The sequence below is a fragment of the Ixodes scapularis genome, unplaced genomic scaffold, assembly GCF_016920785.2.
Source record: "Ixodes scapularis isolate PalLabHiFi unplaced genomic scaffold, ASM1692078v2 PGA_scaffold5__190_contigs__length_132052651, whole genome shotgun sequence".
NCBI classification, from domain to species: domain Eukaryota; kingdom Metazoa; phylum Arthropoda; class Arachnida; order Ixodida; family Ixodidae; genus Ixodes; species Ixodes scapularis.
The window spans coordinates 93,757,902-93,785,702 of NW_024609880.1; the positions used below are offsets into that span (position 1 = coordinate 93,757,902).

The 27,801-nt window shown below is 45.3% G+C and overlaps 4 protein-coding genes across 10 annotated transcripts in view; 3 read left to right on the forward strand and 1 right to left on the reverse strand.

The window, feature by feature from the left end:
- Positions 1-12,166, forward strand: part of LOC8033606 (tyrosine-protein phosphatase non-receptor type 4) — a 245,357-nt gene extending 233,191 nt beyond the window's left edge. For all 7 annotated transcript variants that reach the window (XM_042293879.1, XM_042293877.1, XM_042293878.1 and 4 more), the window contains 7 exons: positions 1,586-1,653; positions 1,751-1,834; positions 2,433-2,624; positions 4,023-4,307; positions 6,535-6,580; positions 6,678-6,711; positions 10,607-12,166. In XM_042293879.1, the coding sequence (XP_042149813.1) occupies positions 1,586-1,653; positions 1,751-1,834; positions 2,433-2,624; positions 4,023-4,307; positions 6,535-6,580; positions 6,678-6,711; positions 10,607-10,628 (731 nt within the window). In that variant the 3' untranslated portion in view covers positions 10,629-12,166. The remainder of the gene's footprint in view (positions 1-1,585; positions 1,654-1,750; positions 1,835-2,432; positions 2,625-4,022; positions 4,308-6,534; positions 6,581-6,677; positions 6,712-10,606) is intronic.
- Positions 12,167-17,238: 5,072 nt separating this feature from the next.
- LOC8033601 (transmembrane protein 177) lies at positions 17,239-20,969 on the reverse strand. Its single transcript, XM_040207603.3, has 4 exons — positions 20,909-20,969; positions 20,216-20,390; positions 20,054-20,105; positions 17,239-18,073 (listed from the first exon to the last, which is right to left on the reverse strand). The coding sequence occupies exons 2-4, from the start codon at positions 20,368-20,370 to the stop codon at positions 17,315-17,317; spliced, it is 966 nt and encodes a 321-aa protein (XP_040063537.1). The 5' UTR covers positions 20,371-20,390; positions 20,909-20,969; the 3' UTR covers positions 17,239-17,314.
- Positions 20,970-21,184: 215 nt separating this feature from the next.
- LOC120837950 (CXXC-type zinc finger protein 1) lies at positions 21,185-23,370 on the forward strand. Its single transcript, XM_040207601.3, has one exon. The coding sequence runs from the start codon at positions 21,428-21,430 to the stop codon at positions 23,267-23,269; it is 1,842 nt and encodes a 613-aa protein (XP_040063535.1). The 5' UTR covers positions 21,185-21,427; the 3' UTR covers positions 23,270-23,370.
- Positions 23,371-23,793: 423 nt separating this feature from the next.
- On the forward strand, positions 23,794-26,789 carry LOC120837951. The gene is made up of 2 exons (XM_040207602.3): positions 23,794-23,862; positions 26,013-26,789. The coding sequence occupies exon 2, from the start codon at positions 26,063-26,065 to the stop codon at positions 26,630-26,632; it is 570 nt and encodes a 189-aa protein (XP_040063536.2). The 5' UTR covers positions 23,794-23,862; positions 26,013-26,062; the 3' UTR covers positions 26,633-26,789.
- Positions 26,790-27,801: the final 1,012 nt, after the last annotated feature.

The following is a 27,801-nucleotide window of genomic DNA, read 5'->3' on the forward strand; positions in this document are numbered from 1 at the left end:
GCTTGCTACACTATCAACCCGTCCTATGGACAGACGCGGCGTAACTGATGGAACGTTAGTTGTGCTTTACCTCCGGTGGAAAGTAATTTTATTGTGGTTTTTATGGTAAACATAATGTTTGCACAATACTTGAGGCAAAAAAAAACGTCGTTCAGAAAATGTTGTTCTCCATTGCCCGTGGAGGGCGACACTGTCCACCCGAACCTGCTCGCGTGCCAACAAGAGAGTAGAACCATTTTCAGATGCCGCTCTTCCGTGAAGCTTGTCAACTGATAAATCTAAGAACGTTGGCTCTGACTGTTGAGGTACTTACGCAGTTGAGATGCCTTCAAAACTGCAGGCTTGCTCGCTTGCCTTTCATTACTCTGCTCATAACTTGGTGAACAAAATGCACTTACCGTAGTAGTACATTTGTCGCTGACTGACTGCAATTGCAAGTGGCTTCTGCAAACATACTTTTTTTTTTATAATTTTCTTTCTGTACACTGAATTGGAGCACTGCACGGGCCAGAATTTCTAGGCCCGGCCCGACCCAGCCCGGTAGAGGAACGCCCCCGGCCTGGCCCGAGCCCGACAGAATATTTAATTTCTAGGCCCGGCCCTTCCCAGTCTGGAAGAGGCACTGCCCGGGCCCGGCCGAATTTTTACACGGAAGCTTGAGCCTGGCCGAAGCCTGATAAAATTTTATAATTATATGCCTGAGCCCAGCCCGGGCCCAACAGATTATATAGACAAGCTCGAAAAAGTTTGCAGGCTTTAACCTAAAAACTTTCTAAGCATAAAGCAAGCATATTTAATTTAAATTTGTTCTAAACTTGGACGAAGTTTCTTTTTTTTTTTTTTTTTTTATTCATTAAATGATTTGATTTAGACAATGTATTTTTGAGAATATGGGCGAAATATGTGCTTCCTAAGTGATCTTGAGAAGAAAGAAAAGTGGGCAATATTTTATTTATGCATTGCTTGGAGAGATATTGGACTTTTTGTTTAATTCGTTTCACGGAGAACTTTTCCTCTACATGTTTTTGTGAAGAAACAATCGCAAATTTACAATCATGCTAGTGCATCTTCAAAAGGCTGTATAAGCATCACATTATTTATGGTAGTTAGCTTATCTTTGGTGTCATAGTAGGGCCCCTTTCTTTTTAGCTTGAGAAGCGGAGGAAAAAGACACCCATGCTCTGCGACTGGAGTGCCCTCGTTTTCTTGACTGCACATTGCCACTATGCTGGTGGAATCATATATACGTTGCTTTCTCACCACGTGATAACTTTCCAGATAAAAAACGTCTTTTTTTTTTTTTTTTTTTTTTTTAAAGTTGCCGTAGTGATTTTGCATTTCACTTGTTTGTTTTCATTGAACCTAAACGATCAATGAGCACAGCTTTTGTTACCAACAGTTTAGAATTTGCAGCACACGTTTGTCCAGCCACGGCCCAGAAATTTTTTTTGTTCAAGCCCAAGCCTGGGTTGGGCCCGAGAAAATATGTCCTACCCGGTCCGAGCCCATGGAGTGCTCTACACTGAATGGTTCACTGAAAATGACTCTTTCTAACATACTTTTTTTTCTTTCTTTCTGTTCTCAGATGATGCCACAAGGGTCATTCTGCAGGAGGGGACATCGGGAGATTATGTTAATGCTAGCTATGTAAATGTAAGTTGATGACACTTTTTTTACTTTGCATTGTTTTGCACAAGGCAAAATGAAATTTTACCATGTTGTGCATTTCTTTTTTTACATGTTTTTTCAGATGAACATCCCTACATCGGGCATTGTAAATAGATATATTGCCACACAAGGTCCATTGCCCAACACAACGATAGACTTCTGGGAGGTGAGTATAAAAAAGATGCTGTGTCACTCAGATAGCAAGTTGCTCTGTTGCTTTAAACACACTTTTTTGTTGGAGTGTACTATGAAAAAGAAATTTCAGACAAAAAGGCCAGTAGCCGCTGCCTTGGGACTTTCAATGTTCATGCTGCCATAGGTAGCTTGACCTGCTAATAAACTTCTGGTACAATAATGGTGTTCTTCTGGTTAACATATCATACTGGAAAGCTTTCTTAAATCTCCTTTTAGCTAGCCCTTTTAAGCTCACATCGAGGAAACACTTGCGAATGGAGGAAAAGTAGTTTGAACCAAATATGATAATAGTCAACTAAATTCAGACTAACATTTAAATCTTTTTAGTTGTCAGATATTGGGAACCAAGCTTTTCAGGAAACTGGCATCTGTTTGTAAACAAAACATATATCACGTAAAGAGCCGACATAGCAGCCAGCTGAATGACTCACCTGGGAGCTCTAGCTCACTGGAGGGCACATGAGAAACTTCCAAGCATTCAAAGCCAGTTCGATTCATCACGAGCGCGACTTGTGTCAGATATGTTGCCCGTGGTGACATGTGGGAAACTGATCTCTCCCGCCTTTCAGATGGTGTGGGAACAGCAGTGCACCCTGGTGGTGATGCTGACAACGCTGGTGGAGCGGGGTCGAATCAAGTGTCACAAGTACTGGCCGGACCTGTACGAGACGGACACCTACGGGCACCTGCAGGTGTCGTGCGTGCGGCAGAAGGAGACCCCCTCCTTCGCCTTCCGGGAGTTCACCCTCATCAACACACAGGTAGGAAGGTGTAGTCCGTACGCCTGGCACTTCTACAGGGACACCATTTTCCAAACCCCCAGAGTGAGACTTCTCTGGCACGAAGCACTGTAAGCATGGCAGGAGCGAGCACAAACGTTTCTTTGAGTGATAATGCTATGGTCGGTTACAAGTTGAGAATTAAGGGGAAACTCCTCCCATCCTTTGCATTTCAGCAGAGCAAACGTTGGAGAGGAGGCTACTTCTGCTCCAGCGGTCACCCTGCTAAGTGGAATGCGATTGGAGGAGTTTCTCCTGAACACTTTACCTGTCACTGACTATAGGTCCTGCTGGCTTCATTGACCGTGAGCTCCCGAGTATGAAACTCGAAGAAACCGAGTTTCTTACACGGGGCACCGGTTCTTCCAAAAGAAGCGGATCATGACAGGTTATGGCGTGAGCCTATGCTCTGCGTCAACTTTCCTGTGCCGCCTTGTCAAGGTTAGCATTTCTTCAGCAGTTCTCCAATGCTGTCAAAGCTACCTGCACAAGCCTGCATCTTCGTTTGGTGCCCCCTTGGCATGTGAGCGTGCATTAATGATCTGCTCCTGAAGAAAATTATGCGTAATCAAACCTCGATGGACCCATAGACGCTTCGCACACGTGCCAGGTTACAGACGCCATTGCCGACCTTCTCTCGTCTCACCCAGAGGCCGAACCACTGAAGTGGGCGTTGATGAGCCTCCACAAAGGGCAATGCTGGGTAGAAAGACACAGTAGAATCTAGAATGGTCATGATCAGCCCCACTGCACTAATGATGAAGCAAAGTAAACGTAATAAGAGGAAGCAAACTCTGAAGGTCGGCTATGGCGGCGCCCATGCAGAGCCGCTGCAAAGCGTCTATAGTCGATGACAGGTTAACAACCGAGTAGATGCTCTACCTCGAGCACAAGCATTCTGCCTTCCATAAAACTTTGCTGCAAATGCAGCCAGAGCCCGACGAAAGGCCACAAGTACCTGCTGGAGGCGGAGCATCGACGGGAGCCTGTCACTGACTATAGTTCGGGGCACAAATGAATAAACCTTACCCAAACGCGAAGGACCCCGAATGCACACAACGGCCTTCCAGACTCAAGATGATCTCAACTAGTTGTTCTGGGCTGGAATTGCACTAATACTTTTGTGACACTTCCATACATTCTGGTGCCAAGGCTCTCTTTCTTACGACTCGAAATAGTCCAGAAGATTGGTTTTTGGAGAGAAATTACTCGAATTCACATTTTGACGGAGCAAATCCGGGGCACGAGTACAGTCGAACCCATGTATCACGAACCCAGGAACGGTGAAATGGCGGATATGACAAACGAGTTTTTGTCTCATTCTCCCGTTCATGTTTCAGACCTCATCCTAAATGCCACTTGCATTTGCGCTCGTTTCAGAACCGGGAGGAGCGCCACATCTCTCACATGCAGTACCTGGCCTGGCCGGACCACGGGGTGCCCGACGATGCGTCGGACTTCCTGACCTTTGTGCAGCGGGTGCGGCGCAGCCGGGACGGCATGGTGGAGCCCACGGTGGTGCACTGCAGCGCGGGCATCGGCCGCACCGGAGTGCTGGTACTCATGGAAACAGCCATGTGCCTGGTGGAGGCCCACGAGCCGGTCTACCCGCTTGACCTCACCCGGGACATGCGTGACCAGCGGGCCATGCTCGTGCAGACCCCTGTGAGCACCCTCTTCCACCTTCCCGATGCGTATTCATTTTTTATGGGAGGTTCGGCAGATCGTCAACACATGTGGCAAATTCCACTGGTTGTTTTGGAGCGTGCCGGAATTCACAGACTGGATCCAAGATGAACCACGCGATTTGAACTGATCCGTTCCGCCTCCGGATCCGCAGTGGAACCTGACCACTCCTCCGGGATCGGTAGATGCCTTGCCGTCATTCACCTTCCCGAGAATCCCTCTCCCACGGTCCTGGCGAGGTGCCCAGCAAGAAAAGAAGTCACATGTGCACGCTAGGTACTGGCCAGGCTGGCTTCCGGTCGAAGCCGCCGAAATCAGTAGAGCCACTTTTCTCAGATCCAGATCGAGCTCTGGAGTGGGAACTGATCCAAAACAATGTGTGGAACACGTCCGTCTTGATCCCAATCACCCAGTGAAACAGGTGCACTCCAGAAAGGTCATTCGCGGCGCGCTCCAGAACGACCAGTGGAATTCACCATGAGATGGCAAGGCCGTAATGCCAAGTTTTCGGTGTCGCTTGAAGGAGAGGAGAAGACCAATGTGCAGCACACACTAAGCAGGAGCGCTACATCGGCGTTTGTGCTGCTGTACTCGTGTCCAATTTTGTCATCTTTTTTGCGACGCCGAAGGTTCAGCGCTTTAAATTCAGCTTCTATTGTGTTGGCGTTTCCCATATAAAGGCAATTTTAACTGATGGACCCTGGGTGGCCAAAAATGATTTTGAATCTTTGTCACATTTGGCACGTAAAACCCCCAAATTCGCCTTTTCACCCGCGCAAAATAATGGCTTTATGCTTTCTGACAGTGAGGACACAATGAAATAGGGGCATGACATAGTCGGGTTGCTTTATCCTTTTGAGGGAAATATAAAGTGTTCTCTTTGAAAGAGGTCCTTGGTGCTATAAACGCAATCTAGTTGCCCGAAGAAGACACCAAGGATGACCAAAGCGAAAAAGGGGCGGGATGTGGGAGGAATGCAGAGGGTTTTATTGCTAATACACTGAGAAAGTATAAACAGAAGTAATACTCCCATAAAATAGGCATGTGCGAATAGTGGAGTTTTAGTTTGGAGCGAATAGTAGTGGGGTTTAGCCGAAGAATTTTTAATTGAATATTGAATAATTGCTGTGCCATTTTCCAAGCCTTTTACTACTGCTGCATCATGCCTAAACAAAAATCCAGCCGCACTGGTGAAGGTTGTTCCCAAGTTTTTACCTGTCCAATTCTCTGAACTAAGTTAGTTCTAATGCAACTATATTTACGATCTGTGTCTTCAAAAAATCTTTTGCCTACATTGGGGCAGCAAGTAAAGGAACGACCTGACATAAAATTAAACCTATACAAAATCCCCAGCCATGCCTGGTGGACCTGGTGGAAGGGATTTATAAATCTTCTTTCTATATGCAAATATCCTTTCTTCAATTTCAAATAAAAAAAAATAATGATGAACACATTTTGTCAGGACACCTTCGCCTAACATATACAGTTACATAATAGCCACAGTTTTATGTTTCAAGGTTTACTAAAATGTGGATGTCAACATTCACAAAGTTTCCGGTTTCCTTTTTTTCTTTTTTTTAATACTATAGTCGCGCATGAGCACCATCCCTTTTTGAAGGTGTGCTTCTCTTTGGCACGTGGCTGCGTGCAAAGCAAAGCAATCTTCACAGGTGTTGCTTCTCCGCAGTGCACTGGTGCTCGGTAAGAAGTGCACTCAACGGGGCTAATTTGCCACAATCAACAGTTCGAGGGGTATGAATGTCGCAATTAATCCCGAAGGGATTATCAAGTGGTGTATTATTTAAAACTACTATTGGAAAATTTAAAATATTTGCACAATCCTACCATAACCATAAAAGTTCGATTTCATTGTTGCCACCTCAACATGTCCGCAGATATTTAGGTGGTTCCAGTGCTTGCCTTTCAAATAGGCAGGATGGGAGAAAGTGTGCTGGTATGCAGAGGTTGTAAGAAATTTCAACAAAGTTATCAGAGCCTTCTTTCAGAAGAGGGGGAAGGCTGCTCCTGCTTGCAACTGCAACAATAAGGTTTTGTTTGCTGGGTCCCTGCACCCCACCTGTTAGTCACGTTTTGCAATAGCCTCAAGACATTGAGTGTTTTCAGAGTTTAGAATGGTCACCATTCTGTATGCTCCAAGTGTTAAATGTCATTTTAAAGTTGTTTTTTCTTCTACTTTTTTTTTCAGAGTCAGTACAAATTCGTGTGTGAAGCTATCCTTAAAGTATACAATGGTAAGCAGTGACTTTCATTCACCCTCTCCTTGCAGTGTAGAAAGTGATACCATTCTGTTCACTGTTCACAACTGTGTCGTTTCTAATCTCTTTCCAGAGGGCATAGTGAAGCCGCTGCCCGAATACCAGAGGTGAGAATACGGAACTGCTCACTTTCATTACCCTCCCCCCCCCCCTCTTCATAGCCACTCTTCTAGAAAGAGAGCACCAAACATTATAGAAAACTTGCAAATTTTCCAAAAAAAAACATAACTATCTAAAGTAGATTGTGAATGCAAGGTTTTCAATCTTTATGTGTCTACCTTAGGGTGGTGACATGAAGTTTAGTTTTTTTTTTTGCTCTGGATCATGTGGAAAAGCATCCCCCCCACTCGAGCCCTTAGCTTTGACCTGTGCTATGGCGGCGTTTTGTTTCTCGTTATATCCTTATACTTCCTCTGCAACTCCATGCTGTCAGCACCAGGTACTACAAAGAGAGGCGCAGCCCTAAGAAGAAGGCACCCTAGCTTTAGCCGAGGCAAGTTGTAACACACTGGCGATTCATGTTCTGCACTGTAGAGAGAGTTGCAATCTACTTCAATTTGAGGTTTTGCCTCTGTAGGATAGCTACTGTTCTCCTCTTCCAATACACCTTTCCAAAATACACTCAACCCCAGTGGCAACAAACTGTTTTCGAGCCCAGTCACTGAGTTTGAGGCTAGACTCTCACCGGCGACCCTCCTAACCCTAACCGAGTGGACTGTGATTTCAATAGGCGCAGCCTGCGTAGGCGCAGCCTGCGTAGGCGCAGCCTGCGTAGGCGCAGTTTCAAACGCTGCCGGTGGCTAAATTCTCGTCTTTTCCGCATATATTTTGTGTTTCATGGTACATGTATTTTCCCGAGGACATTGAGAAAACATTGTACCACATTTGAAAAAACAAAAAAAGCAAAACAAAAACTGTAAACTATTTTTGTTGGGTATGCGCGCGACAGAACAAATGCGACTGGAATGTATAGTTTTAGTTATTTGTGTTTTTTTCTTATGATAAGTTTTGACGGCGCCGCGGGATTCGCCGCATGTGAAACGACAAAGAGCTTTGCTGTCAAAAATAAATTGCTACGGAAGAGGGCCGAAAGGCATGCATTTTTCACGCTCACAAATAACATTTTTACCGATGGACAGGACACGGACATACAATTGAGGAAGTGTTAACATTCGAACAATATATCGTACGTACCACACAATGCAGCGTTATCCGAAAATAATTTATTTGAGAAAGATCTCAAATAACGCTGTCACAGTCGACGACAGCCACATCTTGGCGATCGGACGGAATCCGAGATGACTTTGTTTTGGCGAGAACTTCCTTTTTTCACAACCGCACCAAGACAAAGGAACGAACGCGACTGACCCGTTTCCCACCCCTACCCGGACAACTATTTTTGGAGGGGACTGAGGATTCTACGCGGATTATTTGTAAGAGGGGGAGAACAATGTTCGCAAAATCGCGTCGAGGGTCGTTCGACGTCCTTCACTTCCTTCGTTTCCCGTGAATGTAAAGCAGAAAAACTTGAATGGCAGGCACTTATCAGCCTCATTTCTCAGAATGGAAGATAACACAAAAAGGGTACGCAGCACGCAGAAAAAAAAATTAAGTGGGAGCTTTTAAGAGGGGCGAGAAAACGTTGAATGCAAAGCCGCAGAAACGTAGGTAGAGAACCGCGCTGAGCGGGTCTTCACAGTCCAAGAGAGTGGCAGAAAATTTTTAGCTGATAGAGGGCGCGAGAGTCGCACCAGCCACATCAGCATCAGCAACATGGCGGCGGCCTAGGAGCGTTTTTTGGAAAGGTGTATAGTATTGTAAAAAACCTGGTAGAAACAGATGAGATTTCCTCTTACTGGGTAGCGATTTTAATGAGGCACATAACCCAAAAGCATGAATTGGCCTTTTTTTTTTTTTTCTTGAAAGAATTTCATATTTACGTTGACATAATAGTAGTTTCATACAAAATTCACAGCACTGGTGGTTAATGATGTTTCGATGCCTTTGCAAATCTACACAAGTTTAATTTTCGACCTATAAAAAAAAGGTTTCTTTAGCAGGCCTTCGGTAACTTTGTTTGGTTTAAAAGAACCCATACATTTCCCTAAACAATTTTCACAAAGGTTGGTTAGTCAGATAAATGACTTGACATAATTACAAACATTTCGTCATAAGACGAAGTCAGTGCCTGGAAAATACGGTCACAGAGTGATTACAGTAGGCTCGCAATAATTCAAATAAGGATATTTCAGTCTTTCGTCTAAATCGGACAAATTTCAAAATTTTGGTTTTCCCATTGTTTTAATATATTTAGAACCATTTAATTCGAACATTGTTTTCGTGTAATTCATACATTTTGTTTTCGTGGCCCCCATTGAGTGCGCTTCTTTCCGAGCACCTGTGCACTTTTGAAGGGCAGCACCCGCGGAGCTTGCTTTTGTGGGTATTGCTTCTCCGCAGTGCACCGGTGCTAGATGATGAGTGCATTCGACAGAGCGCAAGCGTGCACACATGAGCTATGAAAACGGACACCAAAAAATTTTTGTAGCAACTTGCGCGAACACTATGACGTGACAGCATGGCATAGGTACACATCACCATACCTCGGCAAACCTCACTCATAAAGACCCTCACTCACCCTCATTCACCCTCATCTTCACAGGTGCGGTGAGGGTGAGTGAGTTTCTGAGCCAGGAAAGTTCATGAGTGGGAAAGTGAGTGAGGATTGTGAGGGCGTGAGGGCTGTTGAGGATCGTGGGTGCGTGAGGGCGGTGAGAGTGTGAGGGGCATGAGTGCATGAGGGGTGTGAGGACTGTGAGGGGTATGGGTGTGTGGAGGGTGTGAGGATCGTCAGGGGTATGGGTGCGTGGAGGGTGTGAGGCTAGTGAGTGTGTGAAGATGAAGCACTTGCGTTTGCGTGCGAGGCTTGTGCAAGACGATGGGTTCTCTCGATTATGCTTGAAGGCGTAGAAACTTTGTGATGGGTCGCAGTGGGTGTTGTGACCTCTCACGGCATCTCCCGGGAAATGGGGTCGACGCTCGCCTCGCAACAATTTCGCTGCGCAGATGCATGGTGCAGTTTGATTATTGGGTAACAAATGAGAAAGGAGGAGTTAGTGTGAGCTAAGGCTCACTGCTTGGCGCTATTTGATAGTGTGGTTTGTGCAACTAGCGTTAGGTTGGCCGTTTTCTTCGTTACGTTTGTGAGATAAAAGGAGCTGGGTCGGAATGGTCGGGAGGGAGGGAGGAAGCTTGCCGATTCAGACAGCAAGGCACCGCTGAACGGGCGGCGTTTTGCTGGTTGGCAGCATACCTCGGCAAACCTCACCCATGAGTGTCCTCACTTACCCTTGCTCACCCTCATTTTCACAGGTGAGGTGAGGGTGAGTGAGTTTCTGAACCCCGAAAAATCATAAGTGTGAGGGTGAGTGAAGGGCTGAACGTGATTGTGACTGTGAGGGTGAGTGAGGGGCTGAGGGTGAATAACTGTGAGGGTCTGAGGCAAGTGTGGTTGTGAGGGTGGGCTAAAATGCCAACCTCTGCATGTCGCAGCATCCACGCGAGTTGTTATGAAAACTGTCATGCAGTGCCCATTTTTATGTCTCATGTACCCTGCTGAATAGTCAACATTAGACAACTTCTTGGCCTGATGAACAAACTTAATCTTGTTGAGAGTTGTCACATGCTGTCTAAACAGTCCACGATAAACAACTTTTTTGAGGGATAAATAAACTTGTCAGACATTTCACTGTTTCATGTGTGACATACCCGCTTATGATCAGCAGGCCTATGTAGAGGAAATTATCAAATATCTGCTTTGTATGTGTAGCCATTCATATGGCAAATCACAATTTTGTCTTTCATCATATTTAGATTAATTTCTGATAATTAAAACAAAATTTGTGGCTCCCTAGAGTTTGGAATAATGAGTCTACTGTAATGGTAGTTAATTATAAGGCAAGCTGACATGTGGGTATCTGTCCTGTTCTTTTTCTGTTGCAGATGTCTAACAACCACAGTCTGAGGGAAGCCCACATCAGATCGAGCCTGCAGCCAAAAGCGAGAACTGTGCTTCGTGCTCTCCTTTTCCTCTTTACCGTGTTCCCGTGTGTTACCGACGGCATAACCCTCTCCTCGCTCGGCCCATTTGAAACCACCTGCACCTTACTTACACAAGTATGAAGCTTGTTCGACTGGAAAAAAGAAACAAGAGAAAAAAGTATGATATCCCGACTTCAGGCGCAAACATTGTTGGAGAATATCGCTCTCCTTCATCGCGGCACACTAGCCCCCCCCCCTGGAAGGGAGGCCATTCACTGCACCGCCTTTCGTCACGAAGAGTTGTGGAAAATGCCTCGCACCTCCGGAATGGAAGCAGCAGTGTTGCGCATACGTTGGCTAGGCAAGTGGCGTGTTCATGTTTTCGTGGAGACTGGCGTGTTGTGCGAGCTTCTCTGCCAAGTTTATACTTTGAACACCCCTCAAAAAAAAAAAAAAAAAACTGTGCCGGTGTATTTTTATAGTGCGCCCATCCCCGCCCCCTCTTGACCTTCCCGAGGTTGGTTGGTTCTTTCTAGAACTTTTTGTACATAAAGGTGGAGTTTGTCGTTGTAGATAAGCTGTGTACCGGTGTGTTTGGCATGCGTCATGTGATAGCGAGAATGCCGACCTTCTTACAAAAAAAATTTCCTTCTCCATCTGGCATGGCATATTTGGCGGTTTTTGTGCTGTGTCGTGCGGTGGCGTAGAGTGTGCTCGTGTACGAGCAGGCACAGTGCAGAATGATACTTTGTGTCGTTGCCTGGCACACAAATTATGAAGCCAACGTAAAGGGAAAGAATGGGCGTTGCCAGAACAGAGTTGGAACGAAGCTGTATAGAAGCTATCGGTTTCAACCATCAAATGTGTCGGGGAGTTTGAAAACAAGCAGAGGCAGAGAACGTTTTAGTGAAGCCCACATTTTGAACTTGCAGAACGCAGAGTGTCCTTCCCAGGAGCTGCAGAGCGTGTCGTCAATCTGCGAAGCATCTCAAATGAAGTTAACAAAGTATACAAAATTTAAGTGTCTTGCAAGGATGATCCTTGAAGTACTATAGACTGCCATTGCTGTTAGTGCAAAGCATTTCTCCTTGGTTTGGACATATCCACAGCCACATATCTGTCCCACTGCCAAGGTCCTCCCCCTTTTGTACTTAGCGTACACCAGTGCCCTGTAGGCTGGATACCGAGGCTGTTCAGAGGAATGTGGACTGGTGAATGCCGCTTCAAGCCAAAAGTTTTTAAAAATGTGCATCCAAAGTTTCTTTTGGATGGGAACGGTGTACAGCTGGCTCTTGCCATTGGTGTGTCTAACCTAAAGCCCTGTGCAAATGTATCTATCTACCTGTGCGTGCCAGATTTTTGCGGGGGACACTGTTGTACAATATCCTCTACTATGTTTTTGAATGAACTTTGCCTGCTTTCAATGTGTCTGACTGTTTAAGAGAAATGTCTGCTCCTGACAGATATAAAGAGATACTGTGTTTGGACAGAAGCAAATGCAATTAAAAAAGTTGAATGAAATGCGAGTGTTTTAATGTGTACCGTACTGCAATGACATTGGCATGCAAAGCATGTTTCTGTGAAGTGGATTATGAATGGGACCGATGCACAAGGAGCAGCAAGAAAATTTTACAGCTATGTACAGTGCACAACACTGTTAGCACGAACACAACATTTTTGCATTTTCCCACATTACTGTGAGAAGGTATTGCTGGGCATCAAATTTTATCACTAGAGTTAGTGCCCCAAATTAGCACTTGGCAACACACCAGTAGCCTCGATGACAGCTCTTTGATCCTAAGAGAAAAAAAGACAAAAACGGGTGCCTGAAAAACTGCGAGTGAACACTGATGCTTGGCTCAGCTATTCGAAATTCGTAAACAGTCGAGTCACTTTTCTTCGTGGTAGAAACAATCAAGGAAATTGGGATCTCTTCTGCAGGTAGATACTCCAGTTCCTGGGAACACGGCACTGCTTTTCCCTATTTCATGACAGTTTAGGTTGGGTCGTCCTGCCAGGAATGCTTTTTCGGTAGTCGTGCTAGCTTGCCATCCAATAGACCATTCCGGAAATATGTGGCAGTCTCGCAGTCTTCTGATGCGCTATGGGCGATTACTGCATTTGGAATAGTACTTGTGAAAGAAATGCATAATGGCTTAACACTTTGGTGGGTTCAAAAGGCAAAAGGGGGGCGATTGTAAAAAGGTCCGTGTCGACTTGGAATTTGTGTCCTGAACTCTCAATGATAAGAGAGGACTGACTGAAACACTTCCACCTATGGCATGGATAGTGCCCAAGCTGACCTCAGCATACTATAACCTCTCAAATACATGCAATGAAGACAGGTATAGGGCATGCAAGCCTAGCTCAGCAGCACGCTTTTGTTTGTGCAAGCACTTGTGCTTAAGAGGCTCTTTCTAAAGCCACGCACTGATGCCCAGGCTTTTGTCTTCACTGCAGATGTTTGCGAAATGGAGTATAAGGTAAGGATCACATGGTGCTATGTAGTATTTTGGGGAAAGGTCTCTTCCATATCCTAGATGTGGGATGATTAACGGACCATCTTGCAGCCATTGTAATACAAATACAATATTGTTACGAACGACGAATGATGAGGTGGCAAATAACTAAAGAAACTAAACGTTTAGTGGGCCAACTTGTGCCCAAAACAAAACAGAGAAAGGCTAGCATTGCAGGCGTCAATGTTGGCGAAACAGCAGAATCGAGCTCTGGGCCGAGACTGACTCTGGCTTGCCACGCGGAGCACCTTTTGTAGACACGTGGATTTCAGGAACATTTCGCGCGTAGAACATTCGTAACCGGATGAGACGAGAAGGTTCTCGAACTTACGCCAAGCTGAAAGAATAGATAAAAGAACATTCCACACACTGCAATCGAACCTGGATCCTCTGCATGACAGCCAAGCACAGTAACCATTCGGCCACGCACACGGCAATATACATTTTAAATAAATCTATCGCCGACAATATCGCTTTAAAAAAGATTTTTTTTTTTTTTTGTAAAATTTAGTTTTTGACGCTCGTGTCTCAACCTGACTGTTTAATGCCCGTGTCCCACCAGAGCGACAGACAGAAACAAAAGACAGCGACAAGCCTCAAACCCATGCAGCATGCTCACAATGGTACCTTTGGCAGGCATTTAGTCGTTCGGTGCTCGTGAAGTAAGCACGAGCGATTGCCTGCCAAAGATACCATTGCGTGCATGATGCTCGTGTTTGAGCATAGCCTCCTTTATTCTACAAAGCCTCTCAAATCGCGAAAGACTCTGGTTTGTAGCTTGTCGCTGTCGTTTGTTTGTCTGTCGCTCTAGTGGGACACGAGCATAAAAAGAACTTTTTCTTTTCTTTTTTGCATGGCACAAATGTTTGTCCAAAGTGTGAAGTTCAACTGAGCATTGTACCCTTGGCGAAATTATAGAACTATTAGTCCTGTATGCAAACACAGATAGTGTCTAATATAACTCTTTTTACAAACAACTGCAGGCGAGTTACGGATAAAAGATGGAGGAGAGCGTTTGCGGTTTTCACTTTGTGGAGAGTCCCAGGCCCCTAGTATTTTAGACATTGCCAATGGTCGGTCGTCTCGTCTAGATGTGACAGGGTGTTCTTTAGAAGTTTCTTTTCTGCATCGTAAAAAGTACATTCACATACTATATGGGGTACAGTTTATACACAATCACACTCTGGGCACTTCGGATTCTGTATCTCCCGAATGCGGTGCAGGAATTCTTGCGAGTTTTATTAAATACCCAGGCGTAATCAGTGAGCTTCAATTCGCTTGAGTAGGTTACGTGACACGTTAGGTGAGATCTGGATCCAAAAAATATAAAGGAGAGTAATGGCGTGCAGCACTCTTTCAGAGACGCTTTGTTGCAGTTTGGACATAGATATTTATGAGCTAAGTAACGTTGCCTCTAGTCTAGGGTGTTTCCACATTGGGGGAAAATGGGATTAGTTGAAGTCGCAGCACCATCTGCTGCCTAATTTCCAGCTATCTTGCAGAGTCCAGGAATCCATTGAAACTCAACGAAGTTTCTCTTATTTCTGAAAACCTCATAAAAGTGTAGGAACACTTTGTTTATTTTCACTTGGTTGTATGTATACATGCTGGATATAGTTTAAAGTGCCGGTTTAGTGTCTGAAAACACTGTCCTAGTTTGAGCCGGCTTTGCCAATATAAATTTAAGAGCTTCTTGAAGTCCTACTTGTTTGGTCGCTGTCGAGGATGTCTTGTGACCGCTTGACGTTTTCCGTTGTGACGTATGATGGAATCTCAATGCAGTGGAACAATTTTCGACACAAGGTTTGTCTGTATATATGCGAGTTTTCGACACATAAATATAGGCTAATGTTTGGTTTCTTTCGAATGCTGTCAATTTCAAGTGCTACAACGAAGAAAGGGAGAGTCCATGGGGAAATCTGCATGTTGAACAGGGATGCATTACTTCATTTTAACAATGCCTTAGAATACTCCAAGTTGAGCGTTTGGTAGTAAGGTGTGCAAGTAAGTGACGTCTATGTTTGGTAACGTGTCTTAGATGAGTTTTTAATGTTTCCTGCATCATAGCACTTCTACAGGCCTGGCACGTGCCTCGGAAACTGTGCCCACAGCTGATGTACAAGCTGGCAGGCCTATACAGCCACGAAAACCATGTGCCTGAACTGCTTTGAGACCTTTAATGTTGGTTTAGCATGTGCCATGTAGAATAGGAAGGTAGTAGCTTTGTGTCGCCTGTCAATATCGTTTATGTAATATTCCTGATAAAACTAGCACATCTGCTATCATGTCGATAAATAAAATATGTTCCACCAAGATTCATGTACATACAAAACTGAAGTATCTAATATCAGACAGCAACCCCTCCCAAATATTACAAGCTACCTTACGGGAGCTACCTTAACTACTTATTCAAATAGTTCAGAGTTTTTTGTTTCTTTTTCTTTTCTCCGCACCACTCTGTTAAATTAGAGGTCGACCTACAGTCAAGACCAAAAAAGTTTGACCCGTAATACACCGGCATAATTTCCTGGCCCATTGCACTAATCCATGGGTGTTCCCCCTCATAAGCCACTTCTCCCAACACACTGATGCCACGCGTTGAAGCTCGACGCATGCGCGCCAGTGAGGGGGTGAAGGTTGACACGAGCGGCGACAGTGCCACAACTTGGAGGCATGTGGCCGAGATGAAAATCACAGTGTTTGGAAGTACCGAGTGTAATTGTACTTCACTTCAAGTATTTCTTTTTTTTTTTCTGGTACTTTCCAAGAAAAGTACAGCTCCCAGCTTCAAAGTAGATTCTCCAAATTTAACCTTGTTAAATCTGAATTGCTAAAACGTTGCTATGTCAACTCTGAAGCTATACTGAGAGGGATATTCTACTCTCACCAGAAACCCGAGCAGATGATGCATCGCTTATCTGGTCATTTCTCTAAATGAAGTAATGGCGGCTATAAGACGGATACCAATAAGTGCCTTATAAGTTGATTGTGTTAAAATAGTTTGTCAGCGAGAGTAAAACAACTATACTCTGTGGCCACCTGACTTTATCCAATATTCGCCGCCCTTCACGAAAATCCCCAATTACCAAATTGAAAGATTGTTAAAAAGGACTTGTACTTTACTTTGGAAGTGCATTGTATTTAGAGTACTTTATTTCAAGTACATTGTGCCCAATGTACTTACTAGTTTACTTGAAGTAGTACATAACCTATCATTTACTTTGTATTTTAAGTACTTTACCCAACACTGGAAAATCTAGTGATCTCATCAGGGTCTGTATCAGAACAAGGGTCTGATACAGACCCTGGTTCTGTCTTATCACAGTAACTGCCATACCATCATTTTACTCTTATTTTCTTGAAATTTTAGCTCCTTGACATTGCCGACATAATCGTCTGGAAGTTCAAACGACGATGTGGCCAGCACGGTAGACGAGGGAATTTTAGCTACGGTGACTAAAAATATTCTGAAATACGTGTTTTTACCATTTTTCTTCACTTCTACTTTCAGTATTATTTTCAACCAATATTAAATTATTTTTTGCTTAAGCTTATCCTATCACAATCGTGGCACAGTGTTAGGCAAAAATGACATTTTGGTGCAGCATGTAGCAGACATGCGTTCATGGCAAATCTTGGCAGAGCAGTTTCATCATTGCACTTGCCTTTTTATCTCGTAATTGCTTTGACCATATAAAACAAGGTCCTAGAAAGGCCTCACTTGCAGATTTTACTTTCTCTAAAGGTAGACTTGTTCAAAATGTTAGGAGGTTGCTCCCTTCGGGCAGATTTAAAACTTTTTAGAAAGATTTGCCACTTGTCCAGTCTCAGAGGGTAGGTTTTATGCCTACCAATGTTTAGAGAATTCCGGTAAACTGATGCAGGTAGCGTCCGATATGTAAAACTATCTGTCTACATAGGAATTATGTAACACTGCAACTCATCAAGATAGTGAAGGCAGTTATGATTGTTGAGCTAGAAACAAACATAGGAACGCTTCATACGGCCACACTTCTAAGCATCAACACCACTGGTGATCACTTGCACGCAGGGTATTTCACACCCAGTGAGGGCTATTTTTGTATTTAACATTTATTTTAATTCTACAACGCACACTTCTATATGTTAACTGTACACAATAGGAGTCCAGCTATGCAAGTACTTGGTTTTTCGTCTCTTCGTTACCCCACAACTTCACTTGGTTCATGAGGCAATCCAACCTATAGGTGAGTGGGAGGTGGTCAGTTCGGAAGATCCTGTTGATGTTTCCTTTGGACGTGTATGTCTTCTCGCCCGCCTTCCCCATCAGCTCTCGCAGCGCCCTGTTCTTCTGCAGTGTCTTCTGGTAATACTCGACGCCTCCTTCCGCATACTCTCGTCCGAGGGCAGCCGCACTCTCGTCCGCCTTCTTGTCCCAGTACTGACTGGATGCATCCTTGACGCAGATGTAGGCGGTTGCATTGAATGCGGCCACGAGACCGTACATGAGCACTCTCGCTTTCCGCGGTACTCTTTGCAAAAGCTGAAAGCGGTCATTGAGCAGGCGGCTCAGGACGTAGCAGTTGGCCACCGAGAAAGACAGCATAAGGGAGTGTAGGTGGACATAGTAGGTGTTGCACCAGTAGATCTCGCGCGCTATGGCAAACTTCTGAGCTTTCTCGCTGAGGATGAGAGAGTCCTTGAGTTGCTGTGCCTCCCTGGTGTTCCACATGGGCTGCATTACGTTGCGGATAGACAGATTGCTAGTCTTAATGTCTTCCACTTTTTTGTAGCCGAAGGTAACGGGCAAGCCAATCTCGGCGCCACAAATGGCAACGGTGCTTCCCGCAAAGAAGGTGTCCAGCATAGCGACCGGGAAGAACCTTACGTTCGCCTTGCGGCTTGGAGAGAGGGTGGTGGCTTCCAAAACCTGTCAAGCAATGAGAAAGGTTCTTCTCAGAGGCACCTTTTTCGGGCAGCCGGTACAGGGCATAAGTTGTTCTGATGCCAGGAGATGGCTATTTGAGATACAGGCAAAAGTCAAATTTGGGGGGGGGTTTTACGTGCCAAACCAATGACGGGCATCTGGCACGCCCCAGCGGAGGACTGAGGATTAATTTGGACCACCTGGGGATCTTGTGACGTGCAACCGTAAGCTTGGTTACACGGCGCCTCCTCCGCAATAAGCCTCCGTCAAATTGCGGGCACCTCGGCCGGGATTCGAACCCGCCACATGGGGATCCGTAGGCCAGCACTCTCGCCTTGGAGCCACCGAGGCGGCTATTTGAGATATGGGCAAGATTCCACTATACATAGCTTGCATGCAACATCATTTGCGGTTATGCCAGTATTTTATGCGCCGCGAGCATTTGGTTCGCCGTGTTGGTTTCACACCACAGATGTTGTAGTTTAAAGAAACCAGTAGTGATGGGCCAAACTATTACCGAATCTTGGGATTTGGCAAAGCCAAACTTTTCTAAAGATTCGGCAAAGATACATTGTTACCACACTTACGTTGATATTTTGTTTTTTCTGGCGAAAAAAAAGTTTTGTTGTATTTTTCTTAACTTAAATGCGATATGTAATGCACATTGACACAGTTATTACTAAATAAGGTTATATTCTACAAGATAATTGTATCGGTGTCGTTTTTGTGTTTACTGGCAATTTTAGTGACTGCTTGCAGAGGTGGTGCGACTACAAGGTTAGTTGGGTAATAGCGGCCGCAGTCAAATCACGCTACCAGAGTTTCGGTTTAGAGGCCTCATCAGCGCAAGCTTGCAAGTGTGTCTGGTGTAGATACAAACGCAATAACACCACGTTTTTACTTTCTCTGGGAGTCACCGTTTCGTGTGCGAAAATGAATGCAACGGTAACTGAGCCTTCACCAGAAAAGATAACAATATTATTGTCAATATGCATGTTTTTCGATTTGAGTCACTTGACGTCAGCTTTGCATGAAAGTGTGCGTCCCATATTCGCAACGTCTCGTTTTTAACCTTTAAAATGCCGGTTTCTGGTGTTAGGACACACACGGACGTTTAGGAAGATGGGAAGAGTTAGGAATGTCGGATGTGTAACATCGAGCACAATAGCTCTGTGGTAAGTTTTATGTAGATACATGAAAACCATGAAATAATGCTAATTAAAAAGCAATATTATTTTGTTTTGGCACAAACTTCTCGTGAGCTGAAAACAAGATTGTTATAATTGCAAGGAGTGCTTTGAAGTAATTGTGAGTCAATGCTTCAACTACCTCGTTGCATCACTAAAAAGGTCAAATGAAACATGCGTCATCCAGAATGTACCGCATCATCTGTCACTTGTGCAGTGAGCTGCGTAAATTACTGGTCGATCTTCTGTACTTGAGGCAGAAAATATTGAAAAGAACAACACTTGCAAAAGCTCACAAACAAAGTTACCGTGTTGCCTATTCTCATACCTCGCCATAACCGCTGGTTGTTCTACACTTTACAATGGTAATTACATGACCGCACGGCGTCCATTTGCAATCCATGGCCCCGTAGCGTTTTCGCACGTGTGCAGACATTTGCCGAATTTTTGCCGAATCTTTGCCAAACTTTCCTTCAAAAGTTCAACATATGCCGAACTTTGCCGAATCTGAAGTTCGGCAGATTCGGCCCATGACTAGAAACCAGTGAGTAGAAATAACCGTCAGTACCCAGCTATGGCGAGGCCTGCAAACTATGTATATGTGATGAAAAGGACAATTTTCAGCATGAACAGCAATATGGCGATCTAAGCGACATGTGGAAATATTGCCGATTAGAATTTAATTTGTCACTGGAGTGGCAAGAAAAGTGGCACGATGCCGGGGTCAACAAAGCATTTTGGAAGCTATGCGTTCTATCGAAAAATACAGAAACTGGAAGGGTAAATATTATCTTACTTTGTTTGCTCTGTCTGCAACCTCTGGGTTCAAATCAATCGGCACGGCATCCCTAAAAAAAGGAAATGTGACAAAAGAAACGTCAAACCTGTGAACTGCGAGCTTCTAACCTTCACTGTTTGAAAGATGTCAAAGGAGATTTCATCACAAGTATAAACTTACTCGTAAAACTGTACAATTTCCTTGTACTTGTACAGAAGGTATGTATGGGGAAGTGATGAGCCGAGAAACGCGGCGAAGCTAGCCGTTAGACCCAGGAATCCGCAGGTCTGCCGTCCAGTTTCGCTCAGGATGAATCTCGCGAACGGCGTCGTCATCCTTGTTTGAAAAAGAAACACTGAAAAGAAAGAAACACGCTTGGAGGTGGTGTAAGAGTGCAACTATAGTTTCACTTCATGGGCAAGCGAAGTCGAAGCATGTTGTGTTGAACGATGCTTGCACTGGACGAGCGCGCGTGCTTGACAGAAACGCTCAAAGCCCGGAGTCGCTCTCGCATCCTTGTGGACAACGTTTTGTGGCATTTCAGTAGTAGTGAAAAGTGCGCGTCCACAGCTCTCATCGGCGCTCAAGGTGCTCGTGAAACTATAGCTTTGACAAAGCTCGCGCTTAAAGTGAAACGGACTCACCACATGCAGGTAACCAGTAACTAAAGATATATGAATAAACATTAATGGCTCTTCTACACACAAGCCAACGAGTGAACGATCGGCTCGGCAGTGTAGTTGAAGCGCGTGATCAGCTTTGATAACGAAATTTTTATGCATTTCAATAGTGCGCAGAAGTGCCCATAGCTAGGGGTGCCCATTGTCATAAAAAGTAAATATATTTTAAGGCGTCATAATAAACGCAACACACCGCTCGAGGTCCCAGAAGTTTCGCGATCGCCACGATTGGCACCACATGTGTCGCCTTTGGATCGGATTGGATTCGTAAGCTTTCTGGTTCTGGGCTTTCTTAACGCGGCTGTGTTAAATATCAAAACAAAGAGGAAACTAAAAAATAAATGATCACACCTTTTTTTATATATATATATACAAGAAGTTAGGCGGTTCAGACGTAGAAGAATAAAGCACCTATAAAGTATTTATTTTAAAACATTAGCTAGAGGGCGCGTATAACCGCCTATTTCGATATGTTATGTAATTTATTTATTCAGTGTGTGTGCATCTGTTTTCTCAGTTTTCTCTCAGTCAAAATGGCTGCTCGAAGCACAACATCTTGCGACGGCAGACGCGTAAGCACCGTTTCTTTTCCGTTTCTTCTGAAATACAGCGTCTTGTACTCGTTTGCTTTAAATGCGGATGCTGCCACTTCGTAAAGCGGTATCGCGAGCCTGATTTATATCCTCGCGTTGACGCCTGTGACTCGTTCAAAATGTGTAGTGTTCAAACTGAAACCATTTACCAAAGCTTGAGCAGCGATGGCACCGACTACAGTGCCGGTGACATCGAAACGACGCTTCACTGCGGCCAGGACATGCACAGTTACTGCAAGGCGCCGCCGTCCTCCCAGCCAGACATAGACGAACTAAAGCCGCCGCCAACGGTGCGTTCCGACAGCGAGACCGACACTGGCGAGGAAGATCCAGGCGCAGCGCACAACTCCGAAGAAGACGAGTTGGTTTACTGCATCTGTCGAACCAACGACACGAGCCGCTTTATGATTGGCTGCGACAACTGCAACGAGTGGTACCATGGCGACTGCATCAGCATTACCGAGTCGTACGCCAAGAACATCCTCAAGTTCTTCTGCCTCATATGTCGGGACCGCGATCCATCACTCGAAATCAAGTTTAAGGAGCGCAAGGAGAAGTCGCACTCTCACAGCGAGCACAAGAATCGCAGCAAGAGCAGGGACGACGACTACTGCTACTCCCCGACGAGGCACAAGGACAAGTCGCATCGGTCCAAGAAAAATAAGCGCCGCAAGTCGACGCGGCAGTGCGGTGAGTGTACCGCCTGTTACATGACCGAAGACTGCGGCCGCTGCGATTTCTGCAAGGACATGCGCAAGTTCGGCGGTCCAAACAAGATCCGCCAAAAGTGCCGTAAAAGACAGTGCCTCAACTTCGGCCTCATTCTGGGCAAGAAGCCCATCATGTCCCCGAAACGCTCCAAGTCTCTCTACGACGACGACGACTACGACCCGGACCCGGACTTCGCCAACGATGCTTCGGACCTGCCAAATGACTACGTAGACGACGACTACGAGCCTGAGCTGTTCCAGCGCTTACCGAAGAAACCACGCCACAAGCGCAGTCCAACCAAAGGCGGCGAGCTCAAAACCCAATCGAAGCGCGCGCGCAAAGAAGAACACAAGCGGGAACACCGAGGCGAGAAAGAAAAAAGTCGCAAGGACGACGACATTCCGAGGCAGTGTTACGGCCCGGGCTGCACGGCTGCCGCTCGCTCGGGATCCAAGTACTGCAGCGATGACTGTGGCCTCAAGCTGGCCACTAACCGTATCTATGAACTAGTGCCGCACCGCATTCAGCAGTGGCAATCGAGTTCGTGCCACGCGGATGAGACGAGTCGCAGGCAGCTCGAGCAGATACGAAAACAGCAGCTCGACGCACGTAACACTCTTCAACTTCTCGAGGCCAGGCGAACCCAGCTCGAGGCGCTCATCGAGCGAGCCAAGCAGACACCGCTCATCGAAGACGAAGAGACAGCGGATGACTACGAAGAGAGCGAGCTGAGCACCTATTGTGTCACGTGCGGGCACGAGGTCAGTGCACGGTCTGCCATGCGCCACATGGAGAAGTGCTTCAACAAGTATGAGAGCCAGAGCTCGTACGGGTCCATCTACAAGACGCGCATCGAGGGCGACAATGTGTTCTGTGACTTTTACAACCCACACCAGAAGACCTACTGCAAACGTCTGCGCATCCTCTGCCCCGAGCACTCCAAGGAGCCCAAAGTGAACGACGACGAGGTCTGCGGCTTTCCACTCGTCTCCAATGTCTTCGACCACTCGGGAGACTTCTGCAACCTGCCGAAGAAGAGGTGTTCCAAGCACTATTGCTGGGACAAGTTCCGCAGGGCAGAGATCGACATGGAGATAGTGCGGCAGTGGCTCAGGCTGGATGAGTTGTACGAGCAGGAACGCAGCACGTGCACCTCGATGACCAGTCGAGGTGGCGTCCTAGGGCTCATGCTTCATCAGACTGTGTCGCATGACAACATCTACGAAATGCCTCAACCCATCCAGGCGTGACCCGTGGCAGTGGCTGATATTGCTAAACTACTGCAAGCTCTGGTTCCGTTTACTCTGTGCAGTTCTATTTCTGGTTCACAATACAATACAACACCAAGACAGGGCTCTCACTTGTTTATTCATTAATAAGGGTGTAGTGCTAGCTGTGTAACATTGCTCAAATCCTTTGTAACTTTGTTTCAGTTGCAGGAACTTAAAGTGTTGGAGCATGAACTCGGCTCTTTGAGGCAAGATGCTGTAAGTGTTTAGGTTCCTGTTGAGTCTTACGAGCTTGTGCTCACCAGGCGTCAAAAACATAAAGCGGCTTTCTCCCTCTTTTGCAGGCAGTTTACAAGCAGCAACCAAACAGCAACTTATTCTTCAGATCAACTTTGGCAGAAGTCAAGGCTGACTTGAAGAGTTGAGTGCATCGAGCTTGCTACGTTTTATGGCAACCCTCATGGATTCATCAAAATGCTCACATTATTTCTGTTCTTTTTCAGGGGACCTGGAGCCTTTTCAAGAGAAGCTGAATGCTTGCCCACCAAAAAAATGATATCTTTCCTCGTAGCAGAGGACCTTATTTGTTTTTACAGGTGCCATCAGGGTGTACAGTATGATGTCTCTTCTCTATGAAAATTCCCTCTGTATTGGGTGTCATTCTGCATCTATAAAATTATACAAAAATTAAAATTCTAGATTGAACTGTTTTTTTTGTTTTTTTAATGGGGATCATTTATTTTTAGGTACTATCTTCATTGTGTGCTCATTGAGCTCAATAAACATTGGGTATATGGGCAGTGGCGTCACAAAAGGGGGGTGGGCGGCAGCTTATTGCTTCGGGTGCCGCTGACCCTAGTGACGCCACTGGGTAGGGGTATTATTTAGTGATTCACAAAAAAATTTGTTCATTAACTTTTTTATTTAAATGTGATTATAGAATCATTTAGTCAGCTTTAAAGGCAGTCATTATAAGAGGCTGAACTAATTTAAACAATTTGGGAATGGGCAGCGGGTTCTGTGATTGTATTCATCTATCAGTTCTCACATTTTTATCGCCTTTTTCCGAAACCGGACAAGGGAGGAATTGACACCTTCAGGAAGGACACGCAAAAAATAAAACAAGTCCTCAATAAAAAATAAATAAATTAAAAGAAAAGCATACATTCGCTACAGAGGTACTTTTCCTCTCGGGGTTCCTGGTTGCTTGTTGACACAGCTGCTCTCAGAAATCTGGTCCAAGTAGACTAAGTGGTAGCCATCAGTCATATACGCCGTGACGGATCCTAATGGACACACGGAATGCGCGCACGGGGACCGACTCCTCGTCACAGAAAAGTGAGGCCCTGCATCAGACGCACAAATGCATAATCCACTTCGTAGTTGCTTTGGGGTATTTATCTTTACCATATATGTGGTGGCTGCAAAATCATCTCTTTTGAAAACAGGTGAGGCCACTCGCAAGTTTTCTCGAGCCTACTTCCCAGCCGAAAATTTCGTGTTTCTGTACATTAGTTTGTTACACTGCTAAATATAGAGGACAAATGCGCAATGTTTTTAATACCATGAATAGAACAGACCGAGACCATAGCTATTTCATTCAGTTTTGCGCTTTCTCAGTTTGCTTTTGTTTGTTTTTAAGAGAAAGGGGGGGGGGGGGGGGGGGGGGGGGTGCGTGACAACCCAGAATCTATGTTTGATAAAATTTTACAACCTCCCACGAAATTAATATTATTTCTTTAATTTCTGTCTCTTACTCATCGAAATCACAAGAGAGGCTCATTTTGCTGAGGTGCGTGTGATGAGGAATAACCTTGCGCAAGTGTTCATAAACAAACAAGGAAAATATGTGGCCATTATGGCGCAAATCCAAAGCACTGACTTCGTAGCCTAGGCCCAGGTTGACTTCGCGGCGCCGTAGGCGTGCATTGAACGAAAGCCGAACTACCGCGATTGATTTGTTTATTATTATTACTAATATTTATTGACAAAGAAACTTGCATCGCCATGAGGCATTATGGCAAAGGGTGGGTGTTACAATGAAGCATTCATGTAACATCACTTGAATCCAAGGGAAAAAATTATCGGTGACTATCTTAAATCCTGCTTTTGGGTGTTAATCAGGACAAGGTGAGAGGCTGGAATGTGGCTGCTAGTGCTTCGTTTTTTTTTTTGTTTTTTTTTAATATATATTTTGCTATTGCTCGGTCATGACATATCATTAAAAATATTATGCAAGACATCAAAACTCTATGTACGTCTACGTCAATTGGTCAACCCTGACGGACAGCATCACAACGCTCAGCATAATTATTTATCATGTAGCTGCTGCGGGAAAGCAAAACGAGTTCGTGTTTTCCGGAACAATATAGGTATCGAGGATCAAAATAAGGAAAGTCAGACCGAACACATTCTTTTCATCTCTATAATGTTGTTCGATATGCGCTACGCTTATTGGCCAAAAGCAGCATTGTTTAAGGGTGCTTCATTTCGTTTCTTGCTCGTATTTGCCTGACCCGCATAATGTTAATGTCACGTGATGTCGTGTTGTCTCATACGTCAGCGTCACATGATGTCGTCATGTCGCGTGACGTAATGGTTGACAGATGTCACGTCATGGCGTCACAATTTGTCCGCTAAGTTTAGCGGTGAATTATTTTCGCTAAATTCCGACAGTCTGCGGCTTGTTACAAAGCTTCACTGCATTTAACGAAATGTCTGAGTCAGGCGATTTTCTTTTAATTACCGTCTGTCTTTTCCTTAGCCACTGTGGAGAAAGAAGGTCCATCCGCAAAGAAGCCCCCACGCCCAGTCATGGCCTTCTGCGGCGTTGGTGCGGGCCTGGGTCCCTTATTGAATTCCCTCGTGCACCAAAATCAGGCCTTCCTCAGCAAGCCTTACCCACTGGACAGCCAGCTCATGGGAATACCCCATCTGACCGTTAGCAACGGTTACCTGCACGGGCTGCAAAAGGCGTACTTCCGGGAGGGCTCCAAGCTCACTTGCAACGATAGCTTCATGGAGTGTCGGCTCAACCTGGGTGTGAAAGACGCTCACCTGGTGTTCGACTGGAAGGTCGCCCACGGGACGATCCTCCGGGGCCACGCGGACATCGAGATCGGCAGATTCGAAATCGACGTGGTGTCCCTTCTGCCCGCCGAGAAGGGCTCGGGGATCGTGCTAGAATCGCTGCGGATCGTTGAGCTGGAAGACCTGCGCGCCGACATTACTGGCCCCTGGTCAGGCCTGGTGAACGCCAACATGATCATCGAACTGATCCGCGGCTGGTCAGACACGAACCGGCAAACCCTCTATAGATTTCTGGAAGTTTTCATTCAGACCATGGTCCAGAAAGTGCTGGACCGGATGGAATTGCCGATATAAAGGAGCATACTGTTTCATCCTCTGGTGCGGAAGCATGATAGGTGGTATGTGGCCCTCTTAAAACTCGTCAGAATATTCTAGAGAAGTGGTAACAAATTCCTTCGAACTTGAGGTGGGTAGTGGTTAGATTTTGTCCTCCAATTAATCTGTGCTCATATCGATTGCGCTTTTCAGTGACGCGTGAACTTTGGTGCAACGCAAGTATTCTAGACTCTAGAGAATTCACGTACACTGTACACTTCTGCTTATAGAAATCACCAGAGGTTTGCGTGATCAGTATCTTATTGGTATGGCTTTGACGCTGTCAACGTGTTCACCTATTTTTATTATTTTTCTTTGAAGTTGCGGGGTGGAGAAACAAACACGAACGGGTTAACGGTAAAACCAGTTTATCACGGCACAAGGAGAAATCGAGTGGTGGCCTGCTCGCCCATACTGTGGAAGCACGCCGATAAAAGAAAAGTTAAAGAGCACCGCTCATGAGTGAGAGGCCCACCTAAATGTAGCATGTTGAATAAACCTGAGACTGGGGCAGAAATGAGCATATAAGTCGAAGAAACAAAAAAGGACAGGACGACGTCGTTCTGTCCTTTTCTGTTCCTTCAACTGATATGTTTATTTCTGCCCCAGTCTTAGGTTTATTCAACGTGGTTAACATTCACCAGCTGGCCTGCACCCTTACTATATTATCTAAATGTAGCAGTCGATGGTTCAAAGTCGGGTGACGATGACCAGGTGACACATACGCGCTTTTCTGTTATATGGTCAGGATATTATTCGACTGACCCAATTTACCATCAGTCGCATCGTTCTGGCGAATCCTTTGCTTGGCCTTTGCCGGGACCGAACTGACAATTAACTGTCTGCACGTTAATAAAGCACGGCGGTAACCTTTAAAGATACGTGGAGGCATATGCACAGGTTGATTGGGGCCGTACCAATTATTTCCCGTTCCTTGTGTGTACACATCTCGGTTTTATTTCTAAATTTATAACAAAAATATAGTTTGATAAACTCGCGCAGCTCATCCAACTATAAGGTTTTGAGGTTCGCGATGGATCTGTCTCATTAATTGACATTATTACTTGTCAAAATGCACATAAAACACCTGCGACTTGTTTTTTGTTCACTAATATGATCGGTTTCATGTGCACCTTGGAGCCTAATCT